General features: G+C 38.7%; 1 protein-coding gene and 1 pseudogene across 1 annotated transcript; one reads left to right on the forward strand and one right to left on the reverse strand.

Moving 5' to 3' along the window:
* Positions 1-1,562: 1,562 nt before the first annotated feature.
* LOC104858206 (olfactory receptor 6F1) lies at positions 1,563-2,522 on the forward strand. The gene has a single exon (XM_010618296.1). It carries the CDS (start codon positions 1,563-1,565, stop codon positions 2,520-2,522), a length of 960 nt encoding a protein of 319 aa, XP_010616598.1.
* Positions 2,523-12,228: 9,706 nt separating this feature from the next.
* LOC104858207 lies at positions 12,229-13,186 on the reverse strand (annotated as a pseudogene).
* Positions 13,187-20,131: the final 6,945 nt, after the last annotated feature.

A 20,131-nucleotide genomic window follows, 5' to 3' on the forward strand; every position in this document is an offset into this window, starting at 1 on the left:
TTAATATTTATAGAAGGTTCTGACGTAAATGTCATTCTGTTTGTATCATCTACTCGTGTTATTTTCAAATAATTAATATCTTTCTTTTTTAATGACAAGAAAAACTGCTGTGGTGTGTTCTTTTCACGGTAACAATGGACCTCTGGCTTTTATGCATAACAAAAACGAGATTATTTGTCTTAAGAAGACAAACAATAATAGGAAATTACTTTGCATAATTCAGATCTTTCACATGAACTACTTTCTTAAATTATAATTCCCTTCATATGTCCTTCAAAATCTTTTGAATTATAAGACAAATTTCAGACATTTCAACTTAGTTTTTGTTACTCCTGGAGATACAGCAAAACGTTTAATGCCACTCAGGGATCACTACTTATAGGTTCACAGGTTCACACAGGGAACAAACACAATACAGCCGAACACAAGAACCCTGCTCAGTGGCCGAATATGTGAGCTCATGATTTCCAAGATCCGCAGCTGGGCACTTTGTCTGCTATGGGAACTGCACAGCTCGGGAGCACTAGCACTGCTGGGTAACCTGTACCTATGCGTATTTCATAACAAAGGTTTGTGACTCAAGCCTCACACAGATTTCAAGTTAGAAATAGAGAAGGAGTCAAGGGGTTTCACACTTTATTCATAGTTCTGTTTTTGATACAAATATATAATTAAAGGGCTTTCTTTATGGCATACCAATTTCATTATTCAAAAAAATAGGTTTATCCTGTGCAAGGACAGTTTTGTTATGCCCGTGGTGGTTGAATATATTTTATACTTCTTCAAATGGGCTTATACTAAAAGTTATGCCAACAGTGAGTGGGATTGTTTTTCTCTGGAAACAAGGTTTCTAAAATCTTTTAACTTGTACTGGCCAAGAAGATCCTGAACAGAGTCGGTAAGTGATTTGCGAGGCTGGCCAAAGATGGTGACCTTTACTTATGCAAGACATCTGCATGCACAGTGCCTCCCACCTTCTGCTCCGCGCTCTCCCTGCAGGCCTGGCTCACACCAAACACTCACATCCCCCTCCCAGAGTCCATCAGGGACATGGAGTTACAAACACAGGCAGCACTTTCCCTGGCACAGGGATCCCCATGACTGTCTCCCATGTGCTCACCATGACAGCATCATCTCTGGTTTCCCCACCATCCTCTGGACATTGCTTTGTGACATCTTGGGGGACAGGGAGACCCCAGTTCTCACAGCCACAGAGTATACCTCAGCTTGGTCTCTCATGTCACCATTCCCGGGATCCAGGGGGCAGCATCACCACTGAAAAGGCTAATGCAGCTGTAGAATAATTCCTCACTCCAGGAGCTCTGTTATTCCTACAGTTAGACATTATGAGAATATTTACACTGAAAAAATATCTTCAAAATCAAGTGAGAGAAATCTCATAGTGTTCAGACACCTGTGGATCACATTTTTGACAGCACTACTTGCTGCTCTTAAGGACCATTACAACATGGAGTAAGTGGATAAGACTTTTCCATTCTTACCTCCCAGGCATCTACCATCCTCTGGAGTCGTGGATCCTCCCAAATCAGAGCAGATGCGGGATGGACGGAGGAAACAGAACCACAGTGACAGAGTTCATCTTCCTGGGGCTCTCGGGCTCTCCCTCCCTGCGGCTCACACTCTTCGTGACGTTCCTCACGGTGTACCTGCTCTCCCTCCTGGGGAACACCCTCATCATCCTCATCGTTCTCACGGACCCCACCCTGCAGACACCCATGTACACCTTCTTGGGGAACCTGTCCTTCCTGGAGATCTGGTACACGACAGCCACAGTGCCTAAGCTGCTGGCCACCTGCCTCTCCGAAGCGGTCACCATCTCTGTTCCGGGATGCATTGCCCAGTTCTATTTCTTCTTCTCCTTGGGAGCCACAGAGTGCATCCTGCTCGCCGTGATGGCCTATGACCGGTACGTTGCCATATGCAGCCCTCTGCGCTATGCACTTCTCATGAATGCTCACATCTGCCTCAAGTTTTCTGCTGGATCCTGGACTGGGGGCTTCACTGCTACTCTCCCTATTACCATACTTGTCTCTCGTCTCAATTTCTGTGGCCCCCAGAGGATCAACCATTTCTTCTGCGACTCAGACCCCATTTCTAAGCTCTCCTGCTCAGACACATACTTTGTGGAGACCGTGGGCTACACATGTAGCTCTGTTGTGATTCTGAGTTCTTTCATTCTTACTATTTCCTCTTATGCTAATATTGTGGCCACAGTAGTCAGGCTGGCTTCCAGAGAAGCTCGGAAGAAAACTTTCTCCACCTGTGCCTCCCACCTCACTGTGGTTACCATCTACTATGGCACCCTCATGTTTGCCTACGTCCGCCCTCCGGCCAAGTACAACTTCACCATTGGCAAAGTGGTGTCCGTGTTCTACTGTGTGCTCACCCCACTGGCAAACCCTCTGATCTACACCCTGAGAAACCAGGAGGTGAAGAAAGCTGTCAGGAAAGTTCTAGCACAAAAAGCATTTTTCTTCACTAGAAATATCAAGAAGTTTTGATAAATCAACAGAGTTTATCCTGGCAGAGCGAATGCCAAAATCTATTTTAAAAGATCAGTAATAGAAATAATATTATAAGATACATGTCATTTAATATGATAACCTTTCTATAATTTCAATTATGCTTTGAATTGTCCTGAATGCTATTCTATACTTACTCTATTCATGGCTGCCTTAATACAATGTCACAATGATAGAAAAATTAATTACACTGGATTCTTGCCCAAAAGTCATTCGCCCATGAACATGGCTGGTTCAGTCTCAGTTGCTTTAGTTGCATATTTTTATAACTTTAGCAGAAACCATGGACCATAAAGCTTTGTCAAATGGACCACCTTTCCTCTATATTGTACATGTTCTCATCCAAATTTAATCATTTGCTCCTCAAAAATACATCCCTTCCATAAATCTCAAGCACATAGAATGTGCCGGACAAGTCCTCTGAAGCATGGATTGTGATTTGTTCATATTAATTGGCCATCTGGTTTCATTAGAAAAAATATTACATAATCAGATTCTTCCTGCTTTACAGAAAGTATAAATAAATGAAATGGGCTTCAACACACATTGGGTAAAGCATGGAGAAAATACAAGCATAGAAATGAACAGTGTAAAGCCCATGTGCTTTACATGGTAACATGACTGATAGATCAGATTCTGGTAAAGTGTCCAGACTATTAATTAAAAAAATACCACTTGATCTTTCCCAAAGTGAGAGTAAAAGAAAGGACAATGCTTTCCCATTTTGATATGTCATTGTCTTGTGTGGATGAAGAGCTTCATGATTTCCACTGCTTTAGTGCAGTGCAGAAACAAGAGCAAAGGAGAGGGTTCTGAGGAAAGAACCTCACTCCGCTTCCTAGCGAGCAAGTTAGTGCTCAACACGAGCGTCCTCAAAAGTCAGCTCAGGTGACCAGCTGCATCAGGCAGTGTGAGAACAGGATGTGCACTCCAGTGCTCCTGGAGGGATGATGTGGGGGACAAGATTGCCGGCTGATTATGTCAGCAAATGCAGTCCCAGAAACCACTATTTTAAGCCAGAGTGATATATCCTAAGCGTATACATACATACATACATACATACATATATATATATAAAATATATTAGAATATGTGTATATATGTATATATATTTAATGAAAAGTGATGACTAAATTCAAGATTTTATTACATATGCTAATGTGTAGCATTTTTTCAATGTCAGCATGTGACTTTCCAAATACGTGAAATATATAATAAAATATTTTCTGAATATCTAATTTTCATTTAGAGGAAACATTTCTCAGTGACTTTATTACGTCTATGGAATGATTGGTTGGTTATATCTGTACATGAATATACTTTGATTACCCCCTTTTATTCCTTCCTTTTCCTTTACTCTCTTGTCTTCTTACTTACTAAATATCTTACTCCTACTTTCCTGCATTCTTCTACTTATTTTCTTCTAATTATTTTTAGATTATATATGTTTGAGAAATTATGGGATGTTTTACTTTTAAGCCTAGCCTATTTCAATAATAATGATGTTCTGCACATCCATGCATTTTCTTGCAAAGACGGGATTCCATTCTTAATCACTGAAAATCTCCACTGTGCATATACTTGACAATTTATTCATTCATTTAATCTGTTGATGGTGCCTGAGCTGTTTAGCTACTATTAGTCTTTTGTAAGCAGAGGTACACAGGTGTCAGTGTAGCATGCTAGCTACAATTCAAGAATATGTTGAGGAATGGAGTATCTTAATCAGAAAGTATCCCTGCTCTAATTTCCATCATGGCTATATTAATTCATTCGCATTCTCACCAAGAGCGGAGAAGCTTATCTTTTCCACACACCCTCACAAGCACTAGCTACTTTGTTTTCTTGATGATGGCTGTTCTGACAGGAGGGAGGTGGCATCTCAGTGGAGTTTTCTTTGCCTTTTCTAATAGCCGAAAATCTTGGACCTTGGCCACTTGTATTTCTCAGGGAAAGGGTATGTTTAACCTACTTACTCACTTTCCAGTCAGGTTACTCTTTCGTAGCATTGGGTTTTTAAGCACTATATGTTTTATACATAGTAATGCTCCTCAGAACTGCAGTTGACAAATACTTTCTCCTTAGCAACTTTTGTCAAAATGACTTTGACTTGCAAATGTGAAATTTAGGTCACCTGATGTCATCTATTCTAACACTTAATTTTCTAGCAAACAGCAAAATTTATATTCAAACTGTCCCAGAACAAGTGCAACATTCTCTCTCAGTGCTTAGGTTTTTTTGTTTGTTTGTTCTTTGTTTTTTTTTTTTTGTTTGTGTGTGTGTGTGTGTGTGTGTGTGTGTGTGTGTGAAATCCCAGCAAAAGACAGGTTTTCTTTTCAAATTAATGGGAGCAACATTTTCAAAAGTCCAGCTCCTTGGATACACCTATTTATAACTTAGGTTACAGGTATAAGACTAAGTGTGTCTAACACGGCTTCCCTTTGTGCCTTCCCTCATTCTGAAGTTTTACCTGGTGTGAGTCCTTCCCAGGCAAACCTGCAGCCATGGTGGTGGACATCGAGAAGTTCACAAAAGAAAGGTGATGCTCTGGCCACAATTGCAAATTCAAGATGCACAAAGAAAGTCTATTGCTTCCCTCACTCACATTTTTCTTGATGTTTGCTTTGGGAACCTTTACAACTCTCCTTCAGAATTTGCTACAAGTTTTGTCTCCTTGGAAAAGTCAAGCTTGGTGATTATGAACACCACATTAGTGTACATGGGACATGGTGGAGCAGATTATGATAGGGTCCCAGGAAGCGGGTGATGGGCGTCTTCCTAGAGTAGAGCAACAGCATGGGGAACACACAAGCCTGAGTAAAAATAAAAGAATTCTTATCACAGCATGAATATTATCAGATCGCAACCAAGTAAAGGTAGAAATCAATGGCTAACAAAAGCACGGAGTTATGCAAATTCATGCACACTAGACAATACACTGCATATAAACAATGCATTATAAAAAACCAAATGAGAAATAAAATATTTTGTAGAACTAAATGTTATTGCCAATACAACACATCAGAACTTATGATACACAAAGAAAATAATACTAAGGGGGAATTTTATTGCTTGAATACCCACATTAGAAGAATGAAGTGAACCCAAATAAATAAAAACTTAGCAAAGTGTCCTTAAAAAATGAATAATCTATACATAAATGTAGTACAAAGAAGGAAATTATAAAATTCAGAGTAGACAGCAATGAAATAGGAATCCCCTGAATACAAAGTTCAATGAATAGTATATTTGGGTCTTTGGAAGAACAAAAAAAAAACTTACACTTAGTCAACCTAAGCAAACAATGAGATAATAAATCCAAATTAGGCCTGAAAGAGGTAAAATCCAAATGGAAATTTCTAGAATAAAAATGACTACGAACATCAGCTTTGCCAATGTCTTCTGTTTCAAGGCTGACTATCACTCCATGGTGCACGTACATCACACCTAGGTCCATCTGTCCTTTGATAGATACTTGGGTGCAATTCCATGTCTTGTATTTCATAAATTATGCTGTAAAATATGAAAATGCAAATAGGTTTTCAAATGCTAATTTCAAAATGTTGAGGATACTGTTCAGACATAAGATTACTGGGTAATTTCATGATTCTGTGTTCTTTTGAAGCCTTTCTGGGCTGTTTTCCACAAGTGCTGCGATAATTCACATTTCCAGTAAGTGTACAAGGGTTTCCTTTCCTCCCATCCTCATCATGCTCACTGATCAGCTCTATGATAACAACCACTCTGGGAGGTGAGAACTGAGATCTCTCTGTGGATTTAATTTGAGTGCCCTTCATGAGGAGCCATGCTGGGCATGGTGTGGTCCTTCTGACGTTGGTGTTGGGGATGCTGCATAATGTCCCCAATGACGTACTTTATTCCCATATCTAGTCTGTCACAAGCTGTGAGGATGTATAAGTTTCAACTAATGTTAGCACAGCACAGTGTATCTTTCTCCACATCTGCACTTCTGTTCTATTCGTGTCTTTTTAGTTAAAGTATTTTCTTACAGATCACATCCTCAAACCTCTGGCAGTCGGTGACACTTAGTTTCTGTGTTTACACCACAGTCTCTTGAAAGATTATCGATAAGCTCATATGAATGCTATTATTTTTGTTTTCTATTCCATAATCCTCCTCTTCTGTACATTTCTATTTTCCATTTTTTCTGCCACTGATTTTGCACACGTTATTCAATATTTCTTCTTGTGGAAACACAAACCTAAACATATTGTGACATAACTCTCACTCCTTGTGTCATTTAAAATCCCCTTTTAGTTTTAGTTATTTATAATTTTTTAGTAGCTATAACTATTGTTTTACATTGAAAATTAGTCAAATGTTATGTCAATTACAATTGAAGAGTAAGATTTTATTTTTATGTATTCACTCTGGTGATATCTTTCATCTAGTTATGAATTTCTTGTTTCATGTTTGTTTTAGAATGGATTTAATTTTTATTTTAGGTACAGGGAATGGTTGAATATATTTTTATGCTTGTAAAATGTCAAGATAATCCTTAAAGTCCTTTGGATATCAGTGGTGCCTATTGTACCAGCATCTTTTTCACTTCTAACAGTATTTGTTTGAGTCTTATTTCTCTTTTTTTCAGTCAGTCCATCTACATGTTGCTCAATAACAATGATCTTATTTAAATACCAACACTTTTTTCATAGATCTGTTATATTGTTCTTTCAGTCTTTATTCCATTAATTTCAGTTCATATGTACTACTCTCTCCATTCTCAGATTCCTGTGGTCTTGGTTTGTTCTTGTTTTCCTAACACTTTGAGATGCATTATTAGGTTATTTATTTCAATATTTGGATAAATACTTTTCATTATAAATTTTACCAAAGGGACAGTCTTCACTGCATCCCACTGTGTTAGTATGTTGTGTTTCAGTATGATGTATGCACATTGATCAGAATAATACACAATATAAATAGAGTCGAGGATGATCTGATCAGATGCTGTAAGATCCCTCAACATAACTCTTGCCTTCCAAAGGATCATATCTTACTGTAGTAAAGTTTAGGAACGACAAACTCCAGCCAACATGCTCAATAAAAAAAAACCTGGAAGCATGCCCTCTGACATCAGGAATGAAGGAAGGGTTTCAATGCTCCTTTAAATACAATACTTGAAGCTGGGCTTGGTGGTGCACGCCTGTAATCCCAGCATTCGGGAGGCTGAGGCAGGAGGATAGCTGTGAGTCCGAGACCAGCCTGGGATACACAGTGAGTTCCAGGTCAGTCTCAACTACATAGTGAGACCATGTCTCAACCCACCCCCACCCAAAAAAATGAAATTTTAGCCCTGACAGGTAATAGGAGAAGAAAATGCAAAAAATAAGAAAACAAGGTGAATTCTTATTCCCACATTATATGATCCTACACTTAATCTGACTAACAAATTCAGCTAAGTGTTAGGATATAAAATCAGCATTAAAACCAATTATATTTCTATACATTACCAATGTACACAGTAGAAAATAAGCTAAGGAACCATTTTATTCACAACAGATCCAAAAGAAAGGAAAATACAAAAGTCAACCTCAAAGATTTTAAATACCTATACACTGCAAATCACAAAACACTGAAGAGATAAATTAAAGAAGACATTAGAAAATGGCAAACTCGACTTATTTATGGATCAGCAAAAGTAATATTATTAAAATACCCATATTACTGAAAGGAATGTACTTATGCACTGAAACCACCATGAAAATTATTTGATATTGTTCTCACAAACAGGTAAAAGAATCTTAAATGCAAGTAAAAATTCAAAAGCCCTAGAATATCCAAAACAATAGTAATACAAAATGTAACATTAGAGGAAGCACACAACAAAGCACACCATACAGTCATAGTATTTTTTTTTAAAAGGCAGCATGGAATTGGCTCAAAAACAGACACAGAGACCAGTGGCATAGAATGAAGGATGCAGAACACATCCATGATGGTAGAGCTATCTCATTTTCCTCACAAAGGAGGCAAAAACATACTTTACAAAAACAAAAAAGAGGTCTTCTTGAACGGTACCAGGAAAACTGGATTCTCACATTTAGAAGATTGAAACAGATCAAAAATCAATTCAAAATGGAAAAAATACATGTGCTTCACTCTGTAACCTTTGAAAACAGTAGAAGAAAGGATAAAAGAAAAGTTGGATGTCACAGGCTTTCTGAATAAGATTCAAACAGCACAGGAAATAATGTATAAATCAACAAATGGTGTTGTTATCAAACTACAACTCTTCACAGTAAAGGAAAATATCAGAACCAATTGAAGGAGTGAAAAGACAGCCCAGGGAATTTGAGAAAGCCTTTGTCAAGTAATCTTCAGACCAAAGATAACAATGCAGAATATGCAAGAAATTTAAAAATAATTAGCTCCAAAAGAAAAGTAATGCAAACTATAAATTGGCAAGTGAACTGAAAAGGTATGCCTCAAATGATTAATAATTATATTTTTAAATGTTCTCCATATTTAGCCCTTAGCAAAATGCGAGTCAAAACCGTATTTAGAGTTATTTTTAATCCTAGACAGTATCGATAATATCAAGATTACAAAAAACATTATGTACTTGAGAGGATGTAGGGAGAAAAAGAAATTCTCTACTCTGCTGTAGGAATATAAAGTGGTACAGCAAGTATGGAGAAGCGAAGTCCCTACAAATTCTGCATTTAGAGATCTCATAGGAGGCGGATACACCAGTCAGTTGTGCGCAGGTAAAGGAAACGAGGCAGCGTTCTGCAGGGGTCCCGTCTGCGTGTATAAGTGCGCTGTGGAATAGTCAGCCTAGCTGCCCATCCCTCAAAAGTGGGAATGGAAAATAACGTGTGTGTGTTTCTCTGTGTTAATATTTTTCACCTGAAAGAACAAAATCATTTCCCAAGCATGATGAGGAAAGCCAGTGAGGGTCATCCCATTAAGCAAAACAAACTCTACCCAAAAGTGCAAGTGCCGTCTGCTTCTCCTGGTATGTTAAGCTCTGTTAAGTTAGACACACTTAGGCTTATACCTGTGACTTAAGATATAATTAGGTGTATCCAAGGAGCTGGACTTTTGAAAATGCTGCTCCCATTAATTGGAAAAGAAAACCTGTCTTCTGCTGGGATTTCACACAGAAAAATCAAAGCACTGAGAGAGAATGTTGCACTTGTTCTGGGACAGTTTGAATATAAATTTTGCTGTTTGCTAGAAAATTAAGTGTTAGAATAGATGATATCAGGTGGCCTAAATTTCACATTAGCAAGTCATAGTTATTTGGACAATGGTTGCTATGGAGAAAATATTTGTCAGCTACAGTTCCGAGAGAAAATTACCATCTAGAGGACAGATAGAGCTCAAAAACAACAATGCTAGGAAGGAGTAACCTGACTGGAAAGTGAGTAAATTAGCTGAACAGACCCTTTCCATGAGAAATACGAGTGGGCAAAGTCCAACATTCCCGGCTATTAGAAAAGGCAAAGAAAACTCCACTGAGATGCCACCTCCCTCCTGTCAGAACAGCCATCATCAAGAAAACAAAGTAGCTAGTGCTTGTGAGGGTGTGTGGAAAAGATAAGCTTCTCTGCTCTTGGTGGGAATGTGAATTAATAGAGCCACGATGGAAAGTAAAGTGTGATACTTTCTGATTAAGATGTGCCCTTCCTCAATATATTTCTGAATTGTAGCTAGCATGCTACTCTGACACATATGTACCTCCACTTATAGCAGACCAATAGTAGCTAAGCCAGGAAAACTGTGCAGACACCTATGAACAGATAAAATGGATTAGGAAAATTTCATGTCTATGCACAGTGGAATTTTTCATCTATAAAGAATGAAATCCTGTCATTTACAAGAAAGTGGATGAGAAGAAAATCATTACTATTTAAATAAGCCAGGCTAAAAAGTCAAACATCCCATAATTTCCCTCAAATACGCAATCTGAGAGTAATTACAAGAAAGTAAGTAGGAGGATGCAGGAGAGTAGGAGGAAGATGGTTAGAACAAAACAAGGGGATCAGAGAGAGTAGAGGAAAAGGAAGGAATAAAAGGGGGTAAACTAAGTATATTCATGTTCAAAATATCAACACTAACAGTCATTCCATAGGACTAATAAAGCCACTAAGAAATGTTTCCTCAAAACGAAAACTAGGCATTCAGAAAATATTTCATTATATATTTCATGCATTTCAGAAAGTCACATGCTGACATTGAAGAAAAATACTACACACTGATGCATGTAATACAATCTTGAATTATTCTCTTCATTACATATATATATACTATATGTTCAGGATATATCACTTAGGGATCTAAAATAGAGGTTTCCGGGATTGCATTTGCTGACATAATCAGCCGGCAATCTTGTCCCCCACATCATCCCCCCAGGAGCACTGGAGTGCACATCCTGTCCTCACATTGCCTGCCTGATGCTGCTGGTCACTTGAGCTGACTTTGGAGGAAGCTCGTGTTGAGCACTCACTTGCGCGATTGGAAGCGGGGTGAGGTTCTTTCCTCAGAACCCTCCCCCTCGCTCTGTTTCTGCACTGCACTAAAGCAGCGGAAGCTACGAAGCTCTTCATCCACACAGGACAATGACATATTACAATGGGAAAGCGTTGTCCTTGCTTTTACTCTCACTTTGGGAAAGATGAACTAGTATTTTTTTAATTAATAGTCTGGACACTTTACCAGAATCTGATCTATCAGTCATGTTACCAAGTAAAGCACACGGGTTTTACACTGTTCATTTCTATGCTTGTATTTTCTCCGTGCTTCACCCAATGTGTGTTGAAGCCCAGTTTGTTTATTTATAGTTTCTCCGAAGCAGGAATAATCTGATTATGCAATATTTTTTCTAATGAAACCAGGTAGCCAATTAATATCAACAAATCACAGTCCGTGCTTCAGAGCAGTGCCTGGCTCGTCATATGTGCTGGAGGTTTATGGAATGGATGTATTTTTGAGGAGCAAAGGATTAAATTTGGATGAGAACATCTACAATATAGAGGAAAGGTGGTCCATTTGACAAAGTTTTATGGTCCATGGTTTCTGCTAAACTTATAAAAATGTGTAACTAAAGCAACTGAGACTGAACCAGCCATATTCAGCTGTGGAAGACTTTTGAGCAAGAATCCTGTGTTATTAATCTTTCTGTCACCGTGACATTGTAGTAAGGCAGCCATAAATAGAATAAGCACAGAAAAGCACTTCAGAAGAATTCAAAACAAATTTGAAGTTGTGCAAATTTTATCATATTAAATGGCATATATCATGTAATATAATTTCCATTACTGAACTTATTGAGATTATTGGTGCTTTGTACATATACAGTACAGTTTCATTCATCATTGGGATCTTGTACCTTTACATGACAGATCTTGAGTCTCATTTATTCCCGATACCCCTGTTCTCCCTTCACCCCCTCCACCCATCCATAATTAAAAAAAAAATTGTTTCCATTTTTCCTCGTCTTATACTTTTTCTTTTCCTTATTTCTGTTCCCCTATCTTCCCACTTCCTCTACACCTTAAGCCATTCTCTTCCTATTTTGCATTATCAGTTATACAACTTGGATACTATTTACACTTTTAATTTTACATATCAGAGAAACTATTTGATATGTGTGACTTATTTATTTTTCACAGGAAGTTTTAGCATTCGTTCTGCTTAGATAAATTTTGGTGATTTATCAAAATTTCTTGATATTTCTAGTGAAGAAAAATGCTTTTTGTGCTAGAACTTTCCTGACAGCATTCTTCACCTCCTGATTTCTCAGGGTGTAGATCATAGGGTTTACCAGTGGGGTGAGCACACAGTAGAACACAGACACCACTTTGCCAATGGTGAAGTTGTACTTGGCCGGAGGGCGGACGTAGGCAAACATGAGGGTGCCATAGTAGATGGTAACCACAGTGAGGTGGGAGGCACAGGTGGAGAAAGTTTTCTTCCGAGCTTCTCTGGAAGCCAGCCTGACTACTGTGGCCACAATATTCGCATAAGAGGAGAAAGTAAGAAGGAAAGAACTGAGAATAAAAACAGAGCTACACGTGTAGCCCACGGTCTCCACAAAGTATGTGTCTGAGCAGGAGAGCTTAGAAATTGGATCTGAGTCACAGAAGAAATGGTTGATCTTCTGTGGGCCACAAAAATTGAGATGAGAGACAAGTATGGTAATAGGGAGAGTAGCAGTGAAGCCCCCAGTCCAGGATCCAGCAGAAAACCTGAGGCAGATGTGAGCATTCATGAGAAGTGCATAGCGCAGAGGGCTGCATATGGCAACGTACCGGTCATAGGCCATCACGGCGAGCAGGATGCACTCTGTGGCTCCCAAGGAGAAGAAGAAATAGAACTGGGCAATGCATCCCGGAACAGAGATGGTGACCGCTTCGGAGAGGCAGGTGGCCAGCAGCTTAGGCACTGTGGCTGTCGTGTACCAGATCTCCAGGAAGGACAGGTTCCCCAAGAAGGTGTACATGGGTGTCTGGAGGGTGGGGTCCGTGAGAACGATGAGGATGATGAGGGTGTTCCCCAGGAGGGAGAGCAGGTACACCGTGAGGAACGTCACAGAGTGTGAGCCGCAGGGAGGGAGAGCCCGAGAGCCCCAGGAGGACGAACTCTATCACTGTGGTTCTGTATTCTCCGTCCATCCCTCCCGCATCTGCTCTGATTTGGGAGGATCCACGACTCCAGAGGATGGTAGATGCCTGGGAGGTAAGAATGGAAAAGTCTTATTCACTTACTCCATGTTGTAATGGTCCTTAAGAGCAGCAAGTAGTGCTGTCAAAAATGTGATCCACAGGTGTCTGAACACTATGAGATTTCTCTCACTTGATTTTGAAGATATTTTTTCAGTGTAAATATTCTCATAATGTCTAACTGTAGGAATAACAGAGCTCCTGGAGTGAGGAATTATTCTACAGCTGCATTAGCCTTTTCAGTGGTGATGCTGCCCCCTGGATCCCGGGAATGGTGACATGAGAGACCAAGCTGAGGTATACTCTGTGGCTGTGAGAACTGGGGTCTCCCTGTCCCCCAAGATGTCACAAAGCAATGTCCAGAGGATGGTGGGGAAACCAGAGATGATGCTGTCATGGTGAGCACATGGGAGACAGTCATGGGGATCCCTGTGCCAGGGAAAGTGCTGCCTGTGTTTGTAACTCCATGTCCCTGATGGACTCTGGGAGGGGGATGTGAGTGTTTGGTGTGAGCCAGGCCTGCAGGGAGAGCGCGGAGCAGAAGGTGGGAGGCACTGTGCATGCAGATGTCTTGCATAAGTAAAGGTCACCATCTTTGGCCAGCCTCGCAAATCACTTACCGACTCTGTTCAGGATCTTCTTGGCCAGTACAAGTTAAAAGATTTTAGAAACCTTGTTTCCAGAGAAAAACAATCCCACTCACTGTTGGCATAACTTTTAGTATAAGCCCATTTGAAGAAGTATAAAATATATTCAACCACCACGGGCATAACAAAACTGTCCTTGCACAGGATAAACCTATTTTTTTGAATAATGAAATTGGTATGCCATAAAGAAAGCCCTTTAATTATATATTTGTATCAAAAACAGAACTATGAATAAAGTGTGAAACCCCTTGACTCCTTCTCTATTTCTAACTTGAAATCTGTGTGAGGCTTGAGTCACAAACCTTTGTTATGAAATACGCATAGGTACAGGTTACCCAGCAGTGCTAGTGCTCCCGAGCTGTGCAGTTCCCATAGCAGACAAAGTGCCCAGCTGCGGATCTTGGAAATCATGAGCTCACATATTCGGCCACTGAGCAGGGTTCTTGTGTTCGGCTGTATTGTGTTTGTTCCCTGTGTGAACCTGTGAACCTATAAGTAGTGATCCCTGAGTGGCATTAAACGTTTTGCTGTATCTCCAGGAGTAACAAAAACTAAGTTGAAATGTCTGAAATTTGTCTTATAATTCAAAAGATTTTGAAGGACATATGAAGGGAATTATAATTTAAGAAAGTAGTTCATGTGAAAGATCTGAATTATGCAAAGTAATTTCCTATTATTGTTTGTCTTCTTAAGACAAATAATCTCGTTTTTGTTATGCATAAAAGCCAGAGGTCCATTGTTACCGTGAAAAGAACACACCACAGCAGTTTTTCTTGTCATTAAAAAAGAAAGATATTAATTATTTGAAAATAACACGAGTAGATGATACAAACAGAATGACATTTACGTCAGAACCTTCTATAAATATTAAAATTACTTAATTCCACCTTTTCTCATGAGAGGATTGCATGTTATTATACATCATAAGCTCTAAGAAGAGAAGGAAAGGGAAAAATGTTCTAGCCCGATCAAAATGACAGTTATAAAGTGCACATCTCGTAGAATTACTGGATGAACAGTCCGCCTCTCTGACTATGATGTTCTGGAACTCCACGCTAGTGCTCCGCGGTCCCCACCCTCGGGAGATCCCAGTCCAAGCAGCGCTTCCACGCAGTTCCTGGCTCTCCCCTCTCTCAGCCCTGACAGCTGTGTGGGGTTCTCCGGGTTGTACTCCCACCCGTGTTCTACTCTGTTAATTGTCACAAAGGTATTCTTTTGAGTTAATATCCTTTTAGCTCTTCTTTTCAGCTAAGCTGAGCCTGGCAACACGCTGACTGCAACTCGCTAGCGAAGAAGAGGAGGCCTAGTCTCAGGGCTGTGCTGCCTCCTTACACAGTGTCTGTTCTGTGGATAACAGCAAAGTCTTCACCTTTCATGGAGACCGTTGCTCCCAGGGGCCGGGCTGCAGGGAAAGGTGAGGGCAGCGGTCTCCCCTGTGAGAGCCAGTAGGGTATTCTAGCCTTGATCCTCCGAAGGCAGCTCCCACCTGGGAACAGACAGTTTCCCGAGGACTTTTGGGGCCGGTGAGAGCGCCGTCCCGCAGGACAGAGACAAGAACTGTGGGCAGCACAGGACCCCAGAGGACTGCGTCCCGCGTGCCTTCCTTAGCTCCCACCGCCTATGCTGCTCACCTTTGAGGTGGGACTGCAGAGACTGCCTTTGATACTCAGCATCCCAGGTTTATCACAAAGTCATTCGCTGTATGTGCAAAGTGTGTCCTACCGCAGCCCTGTGAGGATTTCCTTTAAAATAATAGAGCTGCAAAGCCAAAAGGTTAGGAAAACAAACAAACAAACACGAGATTGCCGCCTTTTCCAAAAAACTAAGACAAGATTTAGTGTTCTGTGCGTGTGCACGATTCAATTCCTCATGATTAAAGTAATCATTTTGTACTGCAAATATGTACTAAGAGAAATATTTTTTTTAAAGTGACTTTAATACAACACAAAATAGCAGATTAGCTGTGGAAATCAGTATGGAGATTTCTCCAAAACTAAAACTGGAAATTCCATTTAACACAGAGATTCCCTTCTTGGTATTTTTCAAAAAGATTTTAAATCATATTGTTACAGTAATCCATGCACACCCATATTTATAGTAGCAGAATCTCTATCCAAGGAATCTTGGAAGCTGCTTGTATATGCATCAGTAGATATATTGATAAAGAAATTTTGTTTTTTTCACACAAGGGAATGTTACTGTGCTGTAATGAAGGATAGATGAGTCATTCGTAGTAAAATGGATGTGCCTTCAGACCATAATATTAAATGAAATAAATCTGACACACATCTGAGGGTAGAATTATTCTTCTTTCTTTACGTGCTCAGCAATACTCAACTCTTCAGCTTTTTAATTATACCCACTCTAAGAGATGAGAGGGGATGTTGCATTATCTTAATTGTGTTTGATGTTGAGCATGTTTTAAGCCACTCCCATGCTTGTATTGAGAACACTATAAGAGCAGTACCCAACATTTTAGGCAATAAGGCCATCTTTTGTATCAAAGAAATTTTCTGGAGATGGGTAAGTGGTGGTTTGGGAATGATTCAAAGGAGCGGGTGACCATGACTCATAACACACAGTACACAGCAGAGTTTGCATTCAAGTGGTCATCTGACACTGGTGCTCACTCCAGGAGGCTGAGCGCAGAGCAGGATAAAATAATGGGAGCTGGCCCTGCAGCTGTTCACCTGCCCCCCTCCTGTTCCCTCCTCCTTTCCTGACAAATCATCTGTACCTAGAATTGGCAGGGGTGGGGACCTCACTGTGATGTCTCTCTTGATGCGGATGGTTTTCTTCAACCTCACAGCCAGTCTGTCAGTAACTAAATTATAGCTGTATCTTGGTTAGGATTAGTATAGTATTTCTGTGTCTTTGTACTTGTAGTCTACCTGTGCCTCTGTGCTTAAAGTGTGTTCCCTACAAACAGCTGAAAGATGCTCCAGCAGTCTGTGCCTTCAACCTCTGTGCCTACACCACGGTCATGTCTTTGTTTATCAACAGGATTAGAGCAATAGCTACTGCTTTTGTTGTTGTGTATTGATTGACTTTGCTCTGTGTACATTTTTGTTTTATACTTCTGATTTTGAGCACACTACTCCATATATTTTCTTGCATATATATTCCCTAATATCCCACAATTATTCTGTCACTTATGACCTTGGTTTTACTTTCACTTATTTGCAATTTGTCAATACCAAAGATCATACTGTTAATATTTTTATTATTTTGAAAAATTATCATGCTATAGGTAAATTAAGAACAGTAATATTCTTTATTACTTTATAAATAAATTTTATTTTGCCCCACACCCCAATAACTCTTCTATCCCTATGTACAAAAGCTTTGTATCTATTTAAGTGAAAATAGAAATAAAAATAGAAAATATATTTTATTTTTTCATGTTATAATTATTTTACTTTTTAAATTTGAGTATTTGCTGTTTTAAATGTATTTGCTACCAGGCATAATAATACACACCTATACTCCCAGTACGAAGGAGGCTAACACAGGGGAATCACAACGAGTTTGAAGCCAGTCTGGTACATATAGTGAGTTGGGGGTCCGAGCTACACAGTGACTAGTGACACCTTGTATTAAATAAATGGATAAATCTTAATTTTTGTTTGAGCTAAAGAATATATGTTAGCTGTTTTCTTGTGCTTGTAAAATTTATTCTCATTTTTCAGATATTTTAGTGTACCATAAAGCAAATGCACATATAATTCAATGAACAATAAATTGTATTATCCATTATGCTTATTTTGTTGCATTATGCTTTTAACAAGTTTTTTTTTTTTTTTTTTTTTTTTTTTGTACCGGGGATCGAACTCGAGTCCTCGTGCTGGTGAAATAGGCAGTGGAACCACTGAGCTAAATGCCCAGCTAACAAGGTAAAATTTAACAGTCATAAAATATGGATTTTCTGACTGTCTAGAAAAATCTTAAAATGTAGTGACACTGTTAAATGCTCTGATTTTAATTATTTTTTTCTTCTGAAAAAATTATTTTGAATTTACTTGCAGGGAAAATTTGTGGGTAAAAATTTTTACAATCTTTGTTTGCAGAAGTCTTTATTTTTCATTCTATCTTCATTTTTAAGGGTCAAATTTTTTGAACACAGAGTTTTACATTGGTACTTTTTTCCTCCTCAATACTTTGTTACTCACAGTACCTTCCTTGTCAGTGTGTCCTCTGAAGAAAAGTTGAATGTAATCAGTGTTTTTCATCTTCTGAGGTGATTTTTCTCACTTTTGACTAATTTCTTGATTTTTTTTATTTTTTATGTTTCTGCAATTTTTACATGATACATCTAGATGTAGATCTGTTGGGTTTTATTATGTATATAATGCAATTTACTTTTGTATTTATTGTTGGTACATCATACTAAGAAATTCTTTATAGTTATTGATTTCAGTTTGAATACTCAATTTTCTTCTTTTGACAGTCTCAGTGCTTATATTCTTTATCTCTGCAATTGTCATGTTTTCTTCAACATTATAATTTTGTTTCCTACTTCCGTTTTTCTCTAGATTGTAATGTTAATTTTCCTTTCCTCATTCATGTTCAGTCTGTCAGTGAACCCATGGAAGATAATCTCCACTCTTACACAGTTTCTGATTTCCAATATTTCCTTTTCATTCTTTGTAAACTTCATCTCTTTGCATATATTTTTCAACGTGTGCAATAAAACCAAAATAAATGAAATGATCTGAACACAGTAGAAGACAGAAAAACCTCACATTTTCATAGGAAGAATTGATATTGTTAAAAATTGCCACTTTATCAAAAGCAGTCTACATATTCCGTGTAATCTCCATCAAAATCTGGTGATATTATCCATAGAATTAGGTAAAAACAAATCTCAAAGTTCATATGGAAGCATAAACACCCAAAATAGCAAAGAAAACAACAAAAAGAGCAATGCTAGAGGCATCACAGTAACTGATTTCAAATACTGTACACAGTTATACCAACAAAAACAGCATGACAGTGCCACAAAAATAGACACAGTGACCAATGGAGTGGAATACTCAACACAAGAGAGTAACCCAGGCTGACGGATCCCTCTGGTTCTTGGCAAAGGGAACAAAAATGTAAATTGGAGAAAACACAAATGCCACCAATGGCACAGGGAAATGTTGATATCCACATGTAGGAGATTGGAACTAGATCTCTCTCTCATCCAGTTCAAAAATTAATTCAGAATGGAACAAAGACCTAAATGCAGTGGCAGAAACCTTGAGACTGCTGGATGAAATCATGTGGAAATATTTTATGTCAAACATCCTGTCAAAGTCTGCCTAAGGAAGACTTGCATAGCATAGGAACTAAGAGTGAAGATAAAAAAAATGGATTGCATCAAATTGAAAATCTTCACAGAAAAGCAGTGATTAACACAGTAGAGAGAAAAGCCAGAAAACTAAAAAGAGTTGCTAGTTATTCTTAGTCTTAGAAAATAAAATAATATTCAAATTCAAGACTGGTACAGAAGGGAAATTATAAAGATTGGAGCAGAAATTAATGAAACTGACACTAAAATTTCAAGTCAATCAATCCACGAATTGTAGAGTTGTTTCTTCAAAAGAATAAAAACACAAACCTCTAGCTAACCTTATCAAAAGAAGAAAATGCCCAAGTAAACATATTTAGAAAGGAAAGAGAACTTGCTGGAATCCAGAGGCTTGTAAGTAACTAACCCCAAACATAATATATGGAATACAGAAAGAACTCAAACATCAGAGAACCTAAAATAAAAGATCCAAACATGAAACGTATAAGTACACATGTAAAAAGAAAGGACACTTCCCGGAAGATGTGCAAGTAGCTAACAAACATGATTATATGTTAGACAGAGAAATAGAAATTAAAAAACACTAAGATTCCATCTTGCTCCAGAAAGAATGGCACTCATCAAGAAGTCAAAGATTAACAATTGTGTGTGTGGCTGTGATGAAGAAGGAGCTCTGTACATTGTTGGTAGGAATGTAAACTAATACAACCATTATGGGGATCGATATGGAGGATTCTCTAAAGAATAAGCCCTAAAACTGTCACCGATCCGGCACCTTCTCAAAAGAGCTAAAGACATCGTACTACAGGGTACATCCATATCGCTGTTGATTGCAGCACAATTCATGATAGCGAAATCCTGGAAGCAGCTTGTATGCCCGTTAACAGATGAATGGATGGAGGAACTGCGGAGTATATATGTTATGAAACACTCGTGCACTATAACGAATGATAAATC

This window comes from Fukomys damarensis, unplaced genomic scaffold (genome assembly GCF_012274545.1).
Source record: "Fukomys damarensis isolate Sample0158 unplaced genomic scaffold, DMR_v1.0_HiC HiC_scaffold_3, whole genome shotgun sequence".
NCBI lineage: Eukaryota > Metazoa > Chordata > Mammalia > Rodentia > Bathyergidae > Fukomys > Fukomys damarensis.